General features: G+C 44.8%; 1 protein-coding gene across 1 annotated transcript in view; it reads right to left on the reverse strand.

Annotated features, from left to right (window-relative positions):
- zc3h7bb (zinc finger CCCH-type containing 7Bb) overlaps positions 1–21061 on the reverse strand; it is a 92700-nt gene that overhangs the window by 21273 nt on the left and 50366 nt on the right. Inside the window, exons 14-19 of the mRNA XM_073033462.1 lie at positions 17921–18126; positions 16008–16108; positions 14009–14190; positions 10398–10474; positions 8241–8374; positions 5066–5171 (exon numbers count right to left, since the gene is read on the reverse strand). Coding sequence (XP_072889563.1) covers positions 5066–5171; positions 8241–8374; positions 10398–10474; positions 14009–14190; positions 16008–16108; positions 17921–18126 — 806 coding nt within the window. The remainder of the gene's footprint in view (positions 1–5065; positions 5172–8240; positions 8375–10397; positions 10475–14008; positions 14191–16007; positions 16109–17920; positions 18127–21061) is intronic.

Consider the following 21061-nt stretch of genomic DNA (forward strand, 5'->3'; position numbering starts at 1 on the left):
CAGACAGACATACTTGAGGAGTGAATGCTAAGCAAACCCTGTCTCGGGTGAAAGACAGACTTTGGGTACTAGTCTCTCTTGTTGCTAGCCTCTGGCACAACTATAAAAGTAGCCAGGTGATCACTAGTCCATTCACCACAATGCACAGTTGTCAGCGCAGCATCTCCAGTGACCAGGTTCAATCCTGACCTCCAGCACAGTCTGTGTGGAGTTTGCACATCCTTCCAGTGACCACATGGGTTTACTTTGGGTGCACAACTTTCTTCCCACATCCCAAAGTTGGTAACTTAGCCACTGTAAATTACCTCTAGGACAGGGGTTCCCAACCTGGGGTCCAAGAACCCCTCAGTTAATGGTAGGGATCCATGGGCATAAAAAAAGGTTGGGAACCCCTGCCCCAGGGTACAGGTGAGTGGTAAGTAGACACTGAGGGGAGTTGATGGGAACGTGAGCAGAATTTTTAAAAAAAGGGGAGCAGTGTAGGATTATTGTTAATGGGTGCTCAGCATGGACTTGATGGGCCAAAGGACCTCATTCTGTTCTGTATGACTCTACAAGGAGAAACACCTGAAACTGCTGTCCTTTGGTGGAACCCGTGGTAACATATTTGAAACTTTGAAATTTTAAAAATGCATTTAATTATATAATGTGACAAAATGGAACCTGTATAACCCAGAGTGCTTTGCTATATGCTAAGTGTGTATGTGGCAAGAGGCATGTAATGTTCTGATCGTTGTTCACTGTGTGGCTTTGAATACTGCAGCTGCTGAGTGGAGGAACTGACTCCCAGAACAGCTAACAGCCAAAGAATAGCCTGAAAACTTGTATAAAAAAACAACCTTTGTAAGCTGTAAACCAGAAGCCACTGGCTATTCATTGAGGAGTGGAGGTGGCCTTTTTCTTGCAGGTAATAAAATTGCTTCTGAACAGATGCACTCGATTTTTTTTTAATTCTTTGTTATAAGACCTGGTGAAAATTACCCGGCAAACCTGCTGTGTTACCAGATGTCATGAACGTACATGAATGGGACTATTCATTTCAATGGCATTGGGCTGTATAATTCATACTGTGATCCTTGTGCTTGGGCTCAGCAGACAACATTACCACAGAGTCAATGAATCATACAGCATGGAAATCTGCCCCAACTAGCTCGTGCTGACCAGTGGGCACCCTTCTGGATTAATTCCACCACCCAGCCCGATATCCATAACCCTCTATGCCTAAGCAATTCAAGAGCTCACTTAAACACTCGAATGCTATTTTACCCAGCTTCAACTTCCAAGCAGTGTGTTCCAGGTACTCACCATTTTCTGGGTGAAGGAAAGACCCCTTCATATTTCCTCTAAATCCTTTCCCCTTACACTAAATCCATGACCTCTAGTTTTATCTGTCCATGATATGAGGAAATGTTTTCTGAAGTCTATCCTACCTTCTTCCTCATGACTTTATAGATGTCAGTCATGTCTCCTATTACCTCCCCTACTCCAGAGAAATAAGACCTAGCTTCTCCAGAACTCCATTCCAGGCAGCATCCTAGTCAATCTCCTCTGTACTTTCTCCAGTGCCATCACATCCTTCCTATACCCTGGCAACCAGACCTAAATGCAATACCCTGGCTGAGGTCTGATCAAGGCTTTAGAAAGTTGGGAGCATAACTTCCCCACTTCTGTATCCAGTGACTAATGAATGCCAGTATCCTATATGCCTTCCTTACCATGTTGTCCAGGGTCTGTGAACTTAAACTCCGAGGTCCCTCTATTCCTCAAAGCCTGCCATTTGTGGTGAATGCCCTAGATCCATTACTCCCAAAATGCATCATCTGACTTCTGTCTGGATTAAACTTTATCGGCCATTTTTCAGCCTACTTCACTGACCTACTGCCAACACTTTGCAGCCCAAGATTACTTTTTGCACTGCCAATGACCCCACCGATCTTTGTCACTTGTAACATTACTGATCATGCCCCCCACATCCAAGTTATTCACATATGTTGTAAACAGCAAGGGCACCAGCACCAATCCATGTGGGTCACCACTAATCAGAGGCATCCAGTGGAAAAACACCCACCAGCATCTTCTGTCTCCTGTTGCTAAGCAATTTTAGATCCAGTTTGCCAACTTGCCTTGGATTCTATGGGCCTAATCTTTTGAACTAGTCTCACATGTGGAAACTTCTTACTGAAGTCCATGTAAAGGCACTGACTGTCCTGCCTCATCAGTATGCTTTGCTAGCTCTTCAGAGAATTCAGTCAAATTAGTCAGACTGATATGTCTTTGACAAAGCCATGTTAGTTGTCTCCGATCCCCCACTGACACTGCCTCAATATGACCAGTTACATTTTCCAAGATAAGGTCCAGTAATGCTCCTTCCTCATTGGTCTAGCTACACTGGATACATATCAAAAATTCCACCCCCTCTGAGCCTTTAAATCCAAGTTAATAGTTGGGAAATTAAAATCCCCCAGTGTGATAACCCTATTTTTATTGCATCTCTTTGCTATTTGCCTACATAGATAGATAGATAGATACTTTATTCATCCCCATGGGGAAATTCAACATTTTTTCCAATGTCCCATACACTTATTGTAGCAAAACTAATTACATACAATACTTAACTCAGTAAAAATATGATATGCATCTAAAATCACCCTCTCAAAAAGCATTAATAATAGCTTTTAAAAAGTTCTTAAGTAGTTTACTGAAATACATTGAGTCCTAACCCCGGCACTTTAACATATCTTACTCCTGGCGGTTGAATTGTAAAGCCGAATGGCTTTATCCGTTCATCTGACTTTGAGAGGTCTGTAATACACCCCCAGCAAGGAGATGGCGTTCTTTGTTTCTAATCTCTACCCATATGGCCTTGTTTAAGAAGCCTTCTAGGATAACCTTCCTCAAGACTGAAGTAATGCAATCTTTGACCAACAGTGCAAAACCTTCTCCCCCATCACTACCTTCTATCTTGTCTGAAAATTCTGTACATTGGAATACAATACGTTGTCAGTCCTGCCCATCCTTTAACCATGTCTTAGTGATGGTAACAATATCGTAGGCCCCTGTGTTAATTATAACTCTGACTTCATCAACTTTACTTGTTAAGATCCTTATATTCAAATCAATGTAATTTAGTTTTAAATCACTTGACGTGCACTTTCTCGTTTGCTCTGCTTACTGGACTTAGTAGTTCAATCCTAGGTGACTGTATTTTTAAAAATATTTATGGAATGTGTGTGTCACCAGCTCAGCCAGCATTTATTGACCATCCCTATCACTCCTGAACAACTATTCTGAGCCTCTATCCACTGCAACTCAGTTTAAACTTTCCCCAACAACACTAGCAAATCTCCCAGCAAGGATGTCGGTCTCACTCTGGTTACCCTGATGATCCAAGAACCTAAAACCTATTTACCAGCATTATTCCTTCAGCCACCTTTCATCTGATATATCTATTTATTCCGATACTCACCAGTATGTAGCCAAGAAGCAGCCCAGAGATTTGAAGTCCTGCTCTTAAAATGACTGCATAGCTCCCTAAATTAATTTTGTCCCTTTTCCTACCTGTCACTGGTACCTACATGTACTGCAACCTGCAGCTGGCTACCCAACATTTTCCTCTGTAACTCAGGAATGCTAGCACTTGGTTAGGCAACACCTGTGTGGTTTGTTTAACTGCACATAAATCCTTTTGCACGAATACAGACCAACAACAGAGACTGACAACAACTGAGTATTTTGGAATGCTGCACAAACTACATGCAGACTTCCCAGCCAAACACTAACCTCCTTTTGCACCACTCTGTAAGGGTATTAAGGAGCAAGTACACTGCAGTTGGAACAGTGTGATTACTCACACTCCAGGACCAATCTGAGCGAGAGGTTTGGTTCAATTGTCAGACCTTGCCATGGAGGTTCTACATTTAAGTTACAATCTGGTAAACGTCTGCACAATACTGACACTGTACTGAGGGAGTTCCACACTGTCAGAATCACTGTCTTTTAGATGAGGCTTTAAACAGAGAGTCGATTTAAACCAGGGGCTCCCAACCCCTGGTTAATGATAGGGGTCCATGGCATGAAAAAAAGGCCGGGATCCCCCAATTTAAACTTTGAAAGCCCTTAAAATATGTGTCCTCTCAGGTAGATAATTTTAAAAATACAGAATGTTAACAGGCCTCTCAGGCCCAATGAGCCCAAGCTGCTCAATTGTACCCATCTGTCTTTGTACATGGGAGGAAACCGGAGCACTGGTGGAAACCCATGGGGTCACGGGGAGAACGTACAAACTGCTTACAGACAGTGGTGGGAATTGAACCTGGGTCGCCGGCGCTGTAATAGCATCACGCTACCCTGCCGCCCCACTGATCTCATGGCGTTACTTTGAGAGTACAGTGAGGTCTCTCTTCGGCTTAAATTCATAGTTAAATCAGATCATCATCACTAAAACCAACAATACCGCATTGCATCATCGCTGTTTCTGGGATTGGGCCGTCACTTGCCCCAGGCCACAGACTACACTTCACAAATACACTATTGGCTGTAAAGTAATGATCAGCCACAGGTTACATCAGGATCCCGGTCCTGAGAACTGTTCTTAATCCGGAACGTGGCAATGAACCAGGTTCCCACACGGCAGAAATTGCCTGGAAAGGTAGTTCTTACCAGAGGAATAAATATGGTCAGGGGAAGCAATTTAAATCTCATTTAAATCAAATTTAGCATCTTGGGCTAATAACGATATTCTTTTTAAAAGATTTTACTGCAGACGAGTTGAGGACACTGCTGCTGGCAAGACTCTGAACAGGATTCACAAAATGGATGTCAACATGTTAACTAGAATGCTTTCCAACCAGACCTCGCTTGGCTGGTGGTTGGAGGCCCCCTTGAGATCGATGAGGTAGAATTTCAGCTATTGTCAAGGACAGTTGCCTGTAGCCCCACAGCATCCGGAAACTCCATCCCGCCAGTCTCCCAAACTCGTGTATGCAAGTTGGGTGTTTGTAAGAAGCGGGGTGGGTGTCGTGGCGATTAGAGCAGCGATAGAAAAGAACAGTTTCTCTTTACTCACGTCATACTGCTGTGGGATGTTCTTGCAAGGTGGAAGCGGACGGATGGCGACCCACTTCTTGCGCTCGTTCGACATAACCAGCATCACCCGGCGCTCCTTAGTCCACCTGCACAAGAAGAGGAGTAACGTCACTCTTTTGGAAGAAGTGACGATTCGGGGGGGGGGGGGGGTATGAAAGAGGTCTGGTGGAATGGTTCCACGAATAGGGATTACATTCAGAAGGATGGATTGGAGAAGCTGGAGAATTCCCATTAGAGCTGAGAACACTGAGAGGCAAGACTCCAGCCTGCAATGCAACCATGGTTCGTCTGTGACCCACTTTCAATATCTTCATATCCTTTAATACCTTTGTTTAACAAAATGCTATTGTCATCAACTTAACATTAAGCTGATTGCCTCTCTCCTCGTAAAAACTAATAGAACATTTAAAACTATAAAACCACAAGATATACAAGCAGATTTAGGCCATTCAGCCCATTGAATCTGCTCCACCTTTCCATCATGGCTGACTTACATAGAACAATACAGCACAGTACAGGCCCTTCAGCCCACAATGTTGTGCCGACCCTTAAACCCTGCCTCTCACATAACCCCCCACCCTACATTCTTCCATATACCTTTATTATCCCTCTCATTCCCATTCTCCTGCCTTCTCTCCCTAACCTTTGATGCCCTTACTAATCAGGAACCTATCAACCTTCACTTTAAATGTACCCAATGATTTGGCCTCCAGAGCCGCCTGTGGCAATGAATTCCACCAATCACCACCCTCTTGCTTAAGAAATTCTTTCTCATTTCTTAAGCTCAACAGATTCCGCAGACGCTGGAAATCCAGAGCAACGCATACAAAATGCTGACGGAACTCAGCAGGTCAAGTAGCACCTTTAGAAAAGAAGTCGACATTTTTGGCCAAGACCTTTCTTCAGCGTGGGGGAGGACGCCAGAATAAAAAGGTGGGGGGAGGGGAAGGAGGCCAGCTGGAAGGTGATGGGTGAAACCTAGTGGGTAGGAAAGGTAAAGGGCTGGAGAGGAAGGAATCTGATAGGAGAGGAGAGTGGTACATGGAGAAAGGGAAGAAGGAGGGGCACCAAGGAGATGTGATAGGCAGATGAGAAGAGGTAAGTGGCCAGAGTGGTTAATAGAAGACAGGAGGAGGGGGAGGAAAATAATTACAGGAAGGAGAAATCAATGTTCATGCCATCAGGATGGAGTCCATGCAGCCACCTGGCTCACCTAACACCATTAAAAAAAATTTTTCTCCAAAGGGTCTCGAAACGTCGACTGTACTTTTTTTCCATTGATGCTGCCTGACCTGCTGAGTTCCTCCAACACTGTGTGTGTGTGTTGCTCTGGATTTCCAGCATCTGCTGATTTTCTTGTGTTTGCGATGGGATTCACCTAACACCCTCTAGCTAATCCCCTTCCCCCCTACCATCAACACCCCCCAGGCTTTTTATTATGGCATCTTCTCCATCTCCTTCCAGTTCTCAAGAAGGGTCTCAGCTTTAAATGTCAACAGTTATTTCATTTCCATAGACGATACCTGACCTGCTGAGTTCCTCCAGCATTTTGTGTGTGTTCTCCCTTATCTCTGCTCTAAAGAGGCCTTCTTCTATTCTGAGGTTGTGCTCTCTGGTCCTAGTCTCCCCCACCATAGGAAACATACTTTCCACGTCCACTCTATCTAAGCATTTCCATATTCAATAGGTTTATCTGATATGATAATAAAAGTAAAAGATTACTATCTAAATGGAGTCAAGTTAGGAAAAGGGGAAGTACAACGAGATCTAGGTGATCTTGTACATCTGTCAATGAAAGCAAGCATGCAGGTACAGCAGGCAGTGAAGAAAGCTAATGGCATGCTGGCTTTTATAACAAGAGGAATTAAGTATAGGAGTAAAGAGGTCCTTTTGCAGCTGTACAGGGCCCTGGTGAGACCCCACCTGGAGTATTGTGTGCAGTTTTGGTCTCCAAATTTGAGGAAGGACATTCTTGCTATTAAGGGAGTGCAGCCTAGGTTCACAAGGTTAATTCCTGGAATGGCGGGACTGTCATATGTTGAAAGATTGGAGCAACTGGGCTTGTATACACTGGAATTTAGAAGGATGAGAGGGGATCTGATTGAAACATATAAGATTATTAAGGGATTGGACATGCTGGAGGCAGGAAGCATGCTCCCACTGATGGGTGAGTCCAGAACTAGAGGCCACAGTTTAAGAATAAGGGGTAGGCCATTTAGAACAGAGATGCAGAAAAACTTTTTCACCCAGAGAGTGGTGGATATGTGGAATGCTCTGCCCCAGAAGGTAGTGGAGGCCAAGTCTCTGGATGCATTCAAGAGAGTTAGATAGAGCTCTCATAGATAGCGGGGTCAAGGGATATAGGGAGAGGGCAGGAACGGGGTACTAATTGTGTATGATCAGCCATGATCACAGTGAATGGTGGTGCTGGCTAGAAGGGCTGAATGGCCTACTCCTGCACCTGCTGTCTATTGTCTATTGTCAAAGGGCTGAATATGAAAGGCTGCAAAGAGGGAGAGAGAGAGAGAGGGGGAGAGAGAGCAGGAGAGGTGGGGAGAGCATGGGGAGGGGGAGAGAGGGGGAGGGGGGTCAGAGAGGGGAGAGAGGGAGAGGGAAGAGAGGGGGACAGAGGGGGAGGGGGAGAGGGGAGAGAGGGATAGGGGAGAGAGGGGGAGAGAGGGGGACAGAGGGGGAGGGGAGAGGGGAGAGGGGAGAGAGGGAGAGGGGGAGAGAGGGGGAGGGGGAGAGGGGGAGGGGAGAGAGAGAACACAAACAGAAAGGAGAAAAGAGAGAATTGAAAAAAATAAATTAGAAAAGAGCAAGCTAAAGTGAAAGAGAGGAAAGGTAGGGAGTGAGAAATAGAGGGAAGAAATCGAAGGCAGGGAGGGCAGGTTTGAAAGAAAAAGAGAGTGAAAGAAAGAAATGAGGCCCTAAGGAAAAAGTAGTACAGCATCAGGGACACAGAACATGCAGGAAATGTAAAGCCGGATAAGAAAAGAGACAGTGAATAACACACTGCAAACAAGACACTTGGATGCTTTAGTTCCAAGCAGAAACTCCCACCCCTGACTGTATCAACACTTGGCACAGTGTCTATCCCCCAGCTTCTCTGATTATATGCATCACATTCTTGGCTTGCCCGCTGCTATCCTTACCCATGGCGTATTTTGGCACTGCAGTACTTGAGGCTCTTGTCTGGTTCAACCACCTGCCCATTCCTCCAGCACTGGCCGCAGACAAACTTCATCTTCATGTCCAGCGAGTTTGCCTTTCCAGCTTTGGACGTCACCTCAACCAAGCAGAACACAGAACCAAGCGGTCAGCAGTCAAATTAAAGCCAGTTAGGGGTCAGCAGATAACAATCTCAAAGCCACAGAGGGCGAGCACATCTCAGTGTGTCTCAGTGCAGAGGAGTCAGTGGGTGGCACAAAAATCGGCCTGTTTCTTTGGGAGCTGGGAGATGCGTGACAGGCAAGCAGCTCTCTACCCCTTTGTTTTTGTCATGTTGGGCTCCATCCCTACTTCATCTGACACTGAACACCTCATCTCCAGCTTTGTTCAATCTGCCACACAGATTTAAATTACTCTCTCGGCTGGACTTCCTCATCCCCCCAGAAACCCGAGACCATCCAAAGGTCTGTGATCATGTAACCTGCAGTGTCTCATCCGTTCATTAGCTCAGTGCTTGCTGGCCACCACCGGCTTCCAGCTAAGCAATGCCTTCCTCGTGTACAAATCCCTCTATGGACTTATATGTCCCTCATTTTCAGTCCTATTTCTGTTTATGATCAGCCTTGAATTTAAATACCTCACTTTTGGAAAGTGTGCCAAATCATTTGCAGAGAGGCAAAGTCGGAGGGAATTCCAGAGCCACTTCATTGTTGAAGGTGAATGAGCAAGTGCAGCAGGCAGTGAAGAAGGCTAATGGAATGTTGGCCTTTATTACAAAGGGAATTGAGTACAAGAGCAAGGAAATCCTCTTGCATTTGTACAGGGCCCTGGTGAGACCACACCTGGAGTATTGTGTACAGTTTTGGTCTCCAGGGTTAAGGAAGGACATCCTGGCTGTAGAGGAAGTGCAGCGTAGATTCACAAGGTTAATTCCTGGGATGTCTGGACTGTCTTACGCAGAGAGGTTAGAGAGACTGGGCTTGTACACGCTGGAATTAAGGAGATTGAGAGGGGATCTGATTGCAACATATAAGATTATTAAGGGATTGGACAAGATAGAGGCAGGAAATATGTTCCAGTTGCTGGGAGAGTCCAGTACCAGAGGGCATGGTTTAAGAATAAGGGGTAAGTCATTTAGGACAGAGTTAAGGAAAAACTTGTTCTCCCAGAGAGTTGTGGGGGGTCTGGAATGCACTGCCTCAGAAGGCAGTGGAGGCCAATTTTTGGATGCTTTCAAGAAGGAGCTAGATAGGTATCTTATGGATAGGGGAATCAAGGGATATGGGGACAAGGCAGGAACTGGGTATTGATAGCAGATGATCAGCCATGATCTCAAAATGGCGGTGCAGGCTCAAAGGGCCGAATGGTCTACTTCTGCACCTATTGTCTATTGTCTATTGTTTATTGAGACACGGCGCAGAGTAGGCCCTTCTGGTCCTTTGAGCCGTGCTGCCCAGCAATCGCTCAATTAGCCCTAGCCTAATCACAGGACAACGTACAATGACCAATTAACCTATCAACCAGGACGTCTTTGGACCCTGGGAGGAAACAGAAGCAACTGGAGGAAACCCACACGGTCACGAGGAGAACGTATGAACTCCTTGCAGGCAGGTGCGGGAATTGAACCTGGGTCGGCTGTAACGTAAAGCAATGTGCTAACCACCATGCAGCACTCTCTCCTCCTTTAAGATGAAAAGGACGGCTTCTGGTTATTGACCCCAATAAATTTTTTGTGACTCAGTATCCAACTCTGATTGAGAAAACTCTCGAGAAGCTCTCGGGTTGTTAGCAGTGTCGTGCATATGCAAGTCATCGCTGAACGTAATATTTCACTGGCACGTTTTGAGAATAGTCAGATCCACAATATTCCAAAAATGCACTCCCGTGCTTCTCCATTATCATTAGGGGTGTCGTCAACTGCCCGGGCTCCAACCTCTGGAATTCCCTCCTCCTCTTCCTTCCCCAACTCCTCCACCTACAGGAGATTCATTAAATCCAACCGATCCTGATTTATTACTAAGTGCCCAGTGTCAAACTTTATTTAATGTCGCTACGAAGCGTCTTCACAATGTTAAAGGCACTATATAAAAGTAGCAGTTGTGATTATAACCATGCAGTCTGCCTCTCGTCCTGCAATATACCTGAAATTTGTTTGCACCAGCTTCCACGCTCTGCCAATACTTTGTAGACTCCTGGACAATCTCATCATGCGTGATCCCTGCAAGATGAATGAGGATTACACAATCACTACGATGGCACGCATAACCAGGTTTAGATCACTCACATAGGTTGTGAAATCTGTTTTGTGGCAGCAGTACAGTCGAAAACCCTGAGTGTGCATCTTTAAGATGCAGTACCTCCTTCCTGAGGGGGGTAATAAGAAGAGATATTGGCGTGTGGCCAAATGGTTGAGGCATATGTTTAGTGATCTGAAGGTTGATGGTTCGAGCCTTGGCTGAGGCTGTGTGTGTGTCCTTGAGCAAGGCACTTAACCACACATTGCTCTGCGACGACACTGGTGCCAAACTGTACGGGTCCTAATGCCCTTCCCTTGGACAACATCGGTGGTGTGGATTGGGGAGACTTGCAGCTTGGGCAACTGCCGGTCTTCCATTAAAAAAAAACCTTGCCCAGGCTTGCGTCCTGGAAACTTTCCAAGGCGCAAATCCATAGTCTTTCGAGACTAATGGAGGCCTGCACAATAAGAAGAGGGTATGTCCCAGATGGTGAGGGTCCTAAATGATACGGGAACAACTCTTTTGTCCCTTATTAGGGAGAGAGAGAGAGAGAGCCTGTGATATGTCGAATTACCAGGTGAACGAGTGGTCTTTGGGGTACTGGCTCGGTGGTGGGTGCCGATGCCTTTTTTTGCTGCTGGGGGAGGGGGATCGTTGCTTTGCCGCTGCTTACGCGTGGGAGGGGGGAGCTGGGGGGGGTCCTTTGGGGTTCTAACATTTAACTGTCGTTCATTCTTTGAGGCACTCCTCTGCTTTTGTGGATGGTAGCGAAGGAAAAGTATTTCAGGACGTGCATGGTTACATTTCCCTGACATTACATGTAACTTTGAAACCTTTGATGGACGACACTTTCTTGAGGCACTGCCTTTTGAAGATGTCTTTGGCCGCGGGGAGGCTTGTGCCGGTGATGGAGCTGGCTGAGCTTACCACCTTCTGCAGCCTCTTTCGACCCTGTACATCTGGAGCCTCTACACCCGATAGTGATGTGACCCATCAGGACGCTCAACATGCAGAAATTTGGCAGCGCACCAAATCTCGTAAAACTCCCAATGAAATAAAGCTGCTGATGTGCCTTCTCAGTGATTGCATCTATACGCTGAGCTCAGGATAGACCCTCTGAGATGATGACCCCCCAGAACTTGAAGCTGCTTGCCCTTTCTACAGCTGGCCCCCTCAATGAGAACTGGTACGTGCACTCCCAAATAACGAAGCTTCTTTAGGCCAAGACTGGCAGTGTGGACACCCATGCTATTGACACTCTGCCACCACTACATCACAGCCTCTTAGCACCCTTCAACCCTGAAGCACTATTACTGTACACTTACACTCCGCACCTCACGAGGGTTACAGAATCACTACGACTGTACGTTTATATTATTCACATATGTCGTGAGATTTGTTTTGTGGCAGCAGTACAGTTGCAAGTCACTCCTAAGTGTGCATCTTTAACATCCAGTACCTCCTTCCTGAGGGGAGTAATGGGAAGAGGGTATGTCTCAGAGTAACTGTCCTACCGTTTTCATGTGCCCTGCTGCTGCCTAAGAGGGTTCCTCTTGCCAAGAGTCACTTTGTCACTTTAGCACTTCCTGTCAGATACCCCTGCACCTAGCAACACACACAAAATGCTGGAGGAATTCAGCAGGACGTTTCGGCCCGAAACGTCGACTGTACTATTTTCCTAGACGCTGCCTGGCCTGCTCAGCTCCTCCAGCATTTTGTGTGTGTCGCTTGGAGTTCCAGCATCTGCAGGTTTTCTCTTGTTTGTGATTGGTTTACTCCTGCACCTAGCGTACTTCATGCACATGCAACTAGCTTGTGCATGCAAGCTAATCTTACACGGCCACACTAAACAAATACTTATACATTGTGTTTTATAACATTGCCCTTATATTTATATTTACTGCGTGTTTTTATGCTGCATCGGATCTGGAGTAATAATCATTTTCTTTTTCTTTACACTTGTGTATTGAAGAATAACAATAAACAATCTTGAATCTTGAACTATCTGTCCTAATACAAGAGACTAGTCAATAAGCTGTATACTAGGGAATCAGCACAGCAGGCTGCACCCTATCCTTGTATATTCCAGGAAAGGTTTTTACAGATAAGTTGGTTTGAGACAAACTCCAATTGACTCTGTCCCTAATGTGCATTGTGGAGTTGAATCCCAGGGCTACAGTCCTTGCACCTTCAGCTCAATGAGTTCATTCATTCCCTCGCAGGTTATGTTGCCCAGGGAGGTGGAGAGAAGAGCTGCCTATACTAGACAAGTTAGGAGGGACAAATCATTGGCCAGCCTAGAATTCTCAATTCACAATGCAGACCCCACACAGGTTTTTAGGAATGAGGAACTGAAACAATAGAACCATAGAACATCACAGCACAAAAACAGGCCTTTTGGCCCTTCTTGGCTGTGCCGAACCGTTTTTCTGCCTAGTCCCACTGACCTGCACCTGGACCATATCCCTCCACACCCCGCTCGTCCATGTACCTGTCCAAGTTTTTCTTAAATGTTAAAAATGAGCCCGCATTCACCACTTCAACTGGCAGCTCATTCCACACTCGCACTACTCTCTGTGTGAAGAAGCCCCCCCCTAATGCTCCCTTTAAACTTTTCCCTTTTCACCCTTAACTCATGTCCTCTGGTTTTTTCCTACCCTTGCCTGAGTGGAAAAAGCCTGCTTGCATTCACTCTTATCTGTACCCATCATAATTTTATACACCTCTATCTCATTCTTCTACGCTCCAGGGAATAAAGTCCTAACCTATTCAACACATTAAGCAAAGGCAAAAAGTTTGCTCTGTAAAAAAGTACTTTTTACACTCAAAATCAGGTCGCTGGGTGGAGATACGTTTCTACCAAAGGAACTGTAAGGTGCGCTCTTTCCCTCCACTAGCCTGCAGGTCACCCTTGGGCAAGGTGTAGCACCTGCTGCATATCACGAGTCCTGGTTATGTGACCACTGACGCTAAGGCAGACAATCTCTGGCGAGTATTGATAATGGCTGGGGTCACTGCCCAGAAGAAGGCAATGGCAAACCACTTCTGTAGAAAAATTTTCAGAACAATCATAGACTAGACCATGATCTCCCACTTCATACGACACGACACATAATAAAGACGATGATGATGAGTGCAAAAATGTACAGCTTAGCTGCTGTTGAAGTAAAACAATATTAACCATTTAAAACAGAGTTTAGCTCTCCTCTAACAAAGGGCCTCCAACTTGAAATATTCACCCTGTTTCTCTCTCCATGGATGCTGCCTGACCTGCTGAGTGTTTCCAGCGTTTTCTGGTTTTGATTTCAGTAGCTGCAATTTTAAAAATATATACTTGCAGAGTGAATAAAGCAAAGGATGACCAGAGTTTAGCAGAGAGACTTATTCAGGTCACCTGTCATTGTACATTTCCATTTCCAAGTCATGGAAATTAGGTGGCACTGACCATCTGTGAACTTGCCGTAAATAGGTCCAAAGCTTTAATGTGCATACGCTGAAAAGACAGCACGGTGTACCTGAGCTTTGCTGCATCACCCAGACCTTCAGCTCGATGAGGCTGTGGGCGAAGTTACAGCTATCCTCCCGCAGACACCCATAGCGCACCTCGTGACGACACACATCGAACTGGCAGTGGTCCTGGAACTGACGAATCTTGGAGTACTTCACGGTCGTGGCCCGCAACATGTGGACCAGGCACCTCGGGGAGTGAATGGAAAGCAAGCACTCAAAAAACTGGAGTAACATTTACAACTCCTGTTCACTGACTCCATTCTACACGCCCTGCTGCCTCAGGAAAGCAACGTAATCAAGGATGCCTCCCACCCTGGTCATAGTCTCTTCTCCCCTCTCCGGTCGAACAGAAGATACGAAAGTTTGAAGAGCAAGAACCACCAGACTCCACAACAGCTTCTTGTCCCACCATTGTCAGACTCTCGAATGGACCTTTCGTACACTGAAAGATGAACTCAATCTTCTAGTCCCTTGCACTTCATCTGCCTACCTGCAATACATTTTATTTGTAATTGCAACACGATATTCTACATAGTTTTCTTTTCACTACCTCAATGTAATTATTTATGAAACGATCTGTTTGGCAGGCAAAAAAAAGCTTTGTACTGCATCTCAGTGTGAATAATAATCCAATACCAATACCCTCCTCCTTCCCTTTCTCCTATGATCCACTCTCCTCTCCTATCAGATTCCCTCTTTACTACCCACCTGGCTTCACCCATCACCCTCCAGCAAGCCTCCTTCCCTTTCCCCAACCTCTTTACTCTGGCATCTTCCCACTTCCTTCTCGGTCCTGAAGAGGGGTCTCGGCCTGAAACGTTGACTATCCATTCATTTCCACAGACGTTGCCTGACCTGCAGAGTTCCTCCTGCATTTTGTGCATCTTGCTTTGGATTTCCAGTATCTGCAGACTTCCTCGTGTTTCTAATGCCAATTTAATTAATTCATCCTCTTAATCTTCTCTCTCAGTCGTGTGATTTGAGAGTTAGCAAGTGATCTACCTGCTTTGCCACTTTTACCTTTGCCATACCTGCTGGGTAAAACTTCCTAAGTTCAACAACTTTCTTTTTTCCATTGAAGCCTTTGAGATGATTCTAACAGATCACGGCTAATTTATATATTAACCATCTGCTCACCTTTGTTCTGCGTCTCTTAATAACCTCATCAACAGTTGATGTTTCCGGCTGGTCCCCCTCTTCAGGACTTGGAAAGGAAGGGGGAGGATGCCAGAATAAAAAGGTGAGGGGGAGGGGAAGGAGGCCAGCTGGAAGGCGATAGGTGAAGCCAAGTAGGTGGGAAGGTAAAGGGCTGGGGAAGAAGGAATCTGATAGGAGAGGAGAGTGGACCATAGGAGAAAGGGAAGGAGGAGGGGATAGAGAGGGAAGGGATAGGAAGGTGAGAAGAGGCAAAAGGCCAGAGTGGGGAATAAAGAAGAGGGGAGGAGGAGGGGGAAAGAAATTACCAGCAAGAGATAATGAGTATCCATGTTCATTCCAGATCTGGACTGCAGCTGGTAAATTGCTAACAGCTACAGTGATGCCCACGTCTGTGTTTACTGGATTTTCCCACGGTGACTATTTCCCCATTCCTCAAATCAGTGATGCAAAATTTAAACCCACCAAATCCTGTGTATATTTCCATCTTTTCAAACAACAGTCCATCAACATTAGAGAATACTTTCTGTCTATTTCCCTTGTGTGATTGGCTCCAACACTCTGCCCAGATAACTAATACTTCACGGTTTGAGTTGGACGGAGAGCAGGAACAAGCAACAAGCTGCAATCACAGTCGGTATCACAACTAAGAGTTGTCCTTTCCTCAGTTTCACCATGCACACACCTTCTAGGAAGAACCTAAGTGTTAAGGAGCAGGAGGCCTGGGCGATTCGTTTCACCGCCCCAGCTCATGGGAGTACCGACGTTACTGGTGGCACTTCAGCAGCTGACTGACTGCTGCCAGTTTACTCAGTATGCATGAGTAACACTGAGATCCTCTGTACTCACTTGTTCTCTTCAAAGTTGTGCTTAACTTCCGGATTGGAACAGAAAGAAGCATCATCCTTCATCTTCTTGCTTATTAACCTGGGTTTGCTATCAAAACACTCCTGCAACAGAAAGCAAACATGGGCATCAGAGATTGAGGTGGGAGGAGGAATGGATTTGGAGCCGATAAACACAATTAAAATGGAGATATACACAGGGCTTGGTGGCTTTAAATTTTGCATCACTGATTTGAGGAATGGGGAAATAGTCACCGTGGAAAAATCCAGTAAACACAGACGTGGGCATCACTGTAGCTGTTATCAATTTACCAGCTGCAGTCCAGATCTGGAATGAACATGGATACACATTATTTCCTGCCGATAATTTCTTTCCCCCTCTACCTCCCCTCTTCTTTATTCCCCACTCTGGCCTTTTGCCTCTTCTCACCTGCCTATCCCTACCCTCTGCATCCCCTTCCCCTATGGTCCACTCTCTTCTCCTATCAGATTCCTTCTTCCCCAGCCCTTTACCTTTCCCACCTACTCGCCTTCCAGCTGGCCTCTTCCCCTCCCCCTCACCTTTTTATTCTGGCATCTTCCCCCTTCCTTTTCAAGTCCTGAAGAAGGGTCTTTGCCCAAAACATTAATCTCCATAGATGCTGCCCGACCTGCTGAGATCCCCCCTGTGTTGCTTTGCATTTCCAGCATCTACCAACTTTCTCGTGCTCACACACAATCTACATGGTACCGGTGCTGACAAGGAGATTTCATCTCTATGCTACTAGAATTGCTTCAAAAAGGCCACTTCTCCCAAAACTGGTACTACGTAGAATGCACGTCACATTAACCTATCACCTGCAGCAATAGCCCACGTGGCATTTATGGTCCATATGAGAATCAGTGTGTCTGTACACTAACAGAGGAAGTCTCACTAGTGTCTGAAAATCTATGAGTCTCAGCCCCTGATATACTCATTCACTCAGCATCCACCCTTTTAGCAGAGAATGCCAGGGATGGAGAGATGTTCTGAGCACATTCTAAAGTCACAATAAAAAGAAAGCAGCATCAGGAATGGAAACACAGAAGACTGCAGATGCCGGAGACCTGGGGCAACGCAGAAGATTGTGCTGGAGGAACTCAGCAGATTGGGCAGCATCTATGGAGGAAAGTGGACAGTTGACATTTCAGGTTGGTGATGAAGAGTCCTATAACGCTGCTTCAGTAATGAAGGGTCCCCACCCAAAACGTTGACTGTCCATTTCCCTCCATAGATGCTGTCTGACCTGCCGACTTCCTCCAGCTCCTTTGGTGTGTGTGGTTTGGGAACGCAAGCCTGTTTGGTGTTTGGACACAAAGTTTTTAATACAATATATACAGTGCCAAATGGCACTATTTACTTAAGGGGAAAGCTACATAAATACATGAGGGAAAAGGCAAAAGATAAATATCCTAATAAAAGGAAAGTTAAACAGTGGTAGAATAGGTTGAACATTCGGTGCTCTATATTTGGTAATGGACTGACAAGTGAACCAGGAACAACTTGTACTTATTAGACACCACTTACACAGCAAAGTAACAAAGTTAGACACCTAACAAGGAAGTACCAGGATAGATAAACCTCATCAGAAAGGTATATTTTAATGAGGATTGTAGCTGAAGTGAGATAGAAAAAGAGAAAGGTAGAGAAGCAGAGCTTTAGGGGGCATTTTTTATAAATCCAAGCCATGGGAGTTGGAAACACTGGGAAATAGTGAAGATATTAAAATCAGGGATGCACAAAAAGACCAGAGCAGGTTACAGAGATAGATAGGAAAGAACATGGCTCACTGAGAGATCCAAGCCACGGGGAACATAACATTGAGGTGTTGTGTTAATTGAATTAGAGCAAAGAGATGGTGGCATTAAGAGGCGTGCACTTGTGCTACAGTATCTCACCTCACAAAGGTACATAAAGTGGCCAAGATGTTCCTTCAGCAGCTTAGCTACTGTGAGGCTGCATCTGGTATCGCCCCCAAGTGGATCGAAGAGCAGCTCGCGGTTTATTGCTCCTTTACGCTCCAGTGTCCAAACATCTATCTCCTCCTGACTGTACGCAAACGTACAGCGATCTCCAAACTTGCATTCACCCTTACTCACTATATCTGCAGGTAAACAAAGTGAGAACATCTTCATGAATTGGTTACATTTCACACTATGATCTGCTGCCCTTTTCCTGCTTTCCGTCAATTTACCCATCTCTGTTTCCAAAAGGGATTAACTTCTGCAACTGGTATATTCTCAAGTCGCTTCAGTTAGCACATTATCAGTGGGTATCGATAATCTATCTTGTTGTGAAAACCACTGAACACTACAACTCTCTCAGAAGATTCAAGATTGTTTAATGTTGTTTCCTGTGCACGAGTGTAAGAAGAACAAAGTCGTCGTTACTCTGGATCCGATGCAGCACAAATAATAACCATAAAGAATAGACAAGCAAGAAGATTGAATTTAATTTTCACACAATTTTCCTCCCTTTCATCTCAACTTATCAGTATAAATTTCTATTCTTTTGTTTTCCTACCACAAACTCTGAGCTCAGTTTAGCAAAGACAACTGAGTTAATACAGAAGTGATCCAACTTCTTCTTAAAGCATAGTCTTAAGGCCATAAGACATAGCAGCATAATTAGGCCATTCAGCCCATTGAGTTTGCTCTACCGTTCGATTATGGCTGATTTATTATCATACCTAAGCCCATTCTCCTGCTTTCTCCCCATAACATTCGACGCCCTGACTAACCAAGAAACTATCTGTTATCTTTTGTAACTTCACTTACTCAGTAGATATAGCCATTCCAAACACACATAACTTACAGAAATCAAGAAGCGAAAAATACCAGAAATATGCGGAATTAAAAGAGGAAATTGCAAGACTATGAAACATTACAGGGTGTACATCGTCCTGATGGTAATATCTACAATGGGTATCATTCCAAAGTCACTACACAATTAAATAGAGTTACTCAGCAATATCTCTGTAAATTTTCAGAAAGCCACAATACTAAACACCACTAGAATAGTCTATTAAAAACAGGGACGCACAAAAACACCAGAGCAGGTTACAGAGATAGATAGGGAAGAACATGGCTCACTGATCCAAGCCACGGGGAACATAGCAATTGAGAAATGAGCGTGCTTGGCTAGTTCAGATTTTACCAGCTTGAGCTGAGGAAAAATAAATTTCTACAATAATAATAATAATAACACATCATAAATATAAATTGTAAGATAGCTTATATAGTGTATCTACTTAGCTTTTATGTCTGTAAAGTGACACTAGACTGTACATAAAGTGACTGATGGGAAATAATAAAGTAGTGGTGGAGTTAGTGAGCGGAGGTGTCTATCAGTCTTACTGCTTGGGGAAAGCAACTGATTTCTTGAGTCTGGTGGTCCTGGTGTGGATGTTGCGTAGCTTCCTCCATGATGGGAGTGGGACCAACAGTCCATGAGCAGGGTGGGTGGGATCCTTCATGGTGTTACTGGGCCTCTTCCAGCACTCTTCTGTATATATGTCTTTGATGGTGGGTAGGCTGGTGCCCGTTGTAGAGTCTTCCTGACCGCCACAGTGCAGGTTGCTTGCTAAGCAGTGATGCAGCTTGTTAGGATGTTCTCTAAGTGACTAGAGTATGGATGTGTATACTTACGACATTCTACAGAATAAATATTGATCCTTAAAAGTTCTGATGGCATCCGTCAGCAAAAAAAGACTTCAATTGCTCTAGTCTTTTCCACAAAGGAAGTGGTAGAAATGGGGACAATTATGAGACTTGGACAGGTGAATGGAAAGGAACAGTTTCAGCTAATGGGATTAGCTCAGTTGGACAACTTGGCTAGGATGATCGAGTTGGACTGAGTGGCCTGTTTTCCATGCTGTGTGGCTCTGTGACTCTATTTGGAGGTTTCAGCTGTGACTAAGCAAGTTAGCTCCTGCTTCTGAATCAGAAGGTTTAAGTCCCACACCAGACCAGCATAAAAAAGTGCATGGAGGGTGTACCCTCGGGCAAAGATGTTGAAATGATGTGCCATCTACTCCCTCAGGTGAATGCAAAAGATCCCATAGCACTATTTGAAAAAGGGGTGGGGATTCTATCCTTAAGCGTCCTGGTTAATATTTATCTTCACTATATACAAATACAGCAAAGTATGTGGTTATAATCATAATGCAGGTTGTGGGTGGCAAATTGACTACCAACTTTCCAAAAACAGAACAGGAACCGCAAATCAATAGTACATCATTAGCAGGCAACACTGGAGATATTCAGTAGGCTGGGTATTTCTTAACGTCATTGACTTGAAATATTAACCCTGTCTCTCTCTCTCTCTCCACAGATGCTTCCTAACCCGTTGTGCATCTCCAGCATCTTGTGTTTTTAAACACCACTTTTACAACAATAATTGGTGAATTCTGTCTCTCACACATCACACCTGTGGATTTTCATTGAGCCAGAAACACTGGGCCTCAGCCCAAGTTGTCTAGTTGCCAGTGCAGATCTTCGTGAACTTAGAAATGAAGACTTCACCTCAATGTATTCAAAAAGGGCAGTTTCCCCTCAGAATGTTAGCACACAGAAAGAGCCCACTCAGTCTTACTGGTCCACGTCCAACTGGTGTTTAATTTTCACACAATTTTCCTCCCTTTCATCTCAACTTATCAGCATAAATTTCTATTCTTTTGTCTTCCTACCACAAACTCTGAGCTCAGTTTAGCAAAGACAACTGATTTAATACAGAAGTGATCCAACTTCTTCTTAAAGCATAGCCTTAAGGCCATAAGACATAGCAGCATAATTAAGCCATTCGCCTGCTTTCTCCCCTTAACATTTGACGCCCTGACTAACCAAGAAGCTGTCTGTTATCTTTTGTAACTTCAAAACATTGACTAATTCAAGGGAAGGCATGAGTCTGCAGAAACAAGTTTATCTTCTTTAATTTAAGCAAGGCACGCACACATCACATGGTAGCATGATGACCTGTAATTAACTTTGTTTAAACAAACAAAAATACTTAATCAAGCTATATATAAAAGATTACTCAAG

The sequence above is a fragment of the Hemitrygon akajei genome, chromosome 31 (assembly GCF_048418815.1).
Source record: "Hemitrygon akajei chromosome 31, sHemAka1.3, whole genome shotgun sequence".
NCBI classification, from domain to species: domain Eukaryota; kingdom Metazoa; phylum Chordata; class Chondrichthyes; order Myliobatiformes; family Dasyatidae; genus Hemitrygon; species Hemitrygon akajei.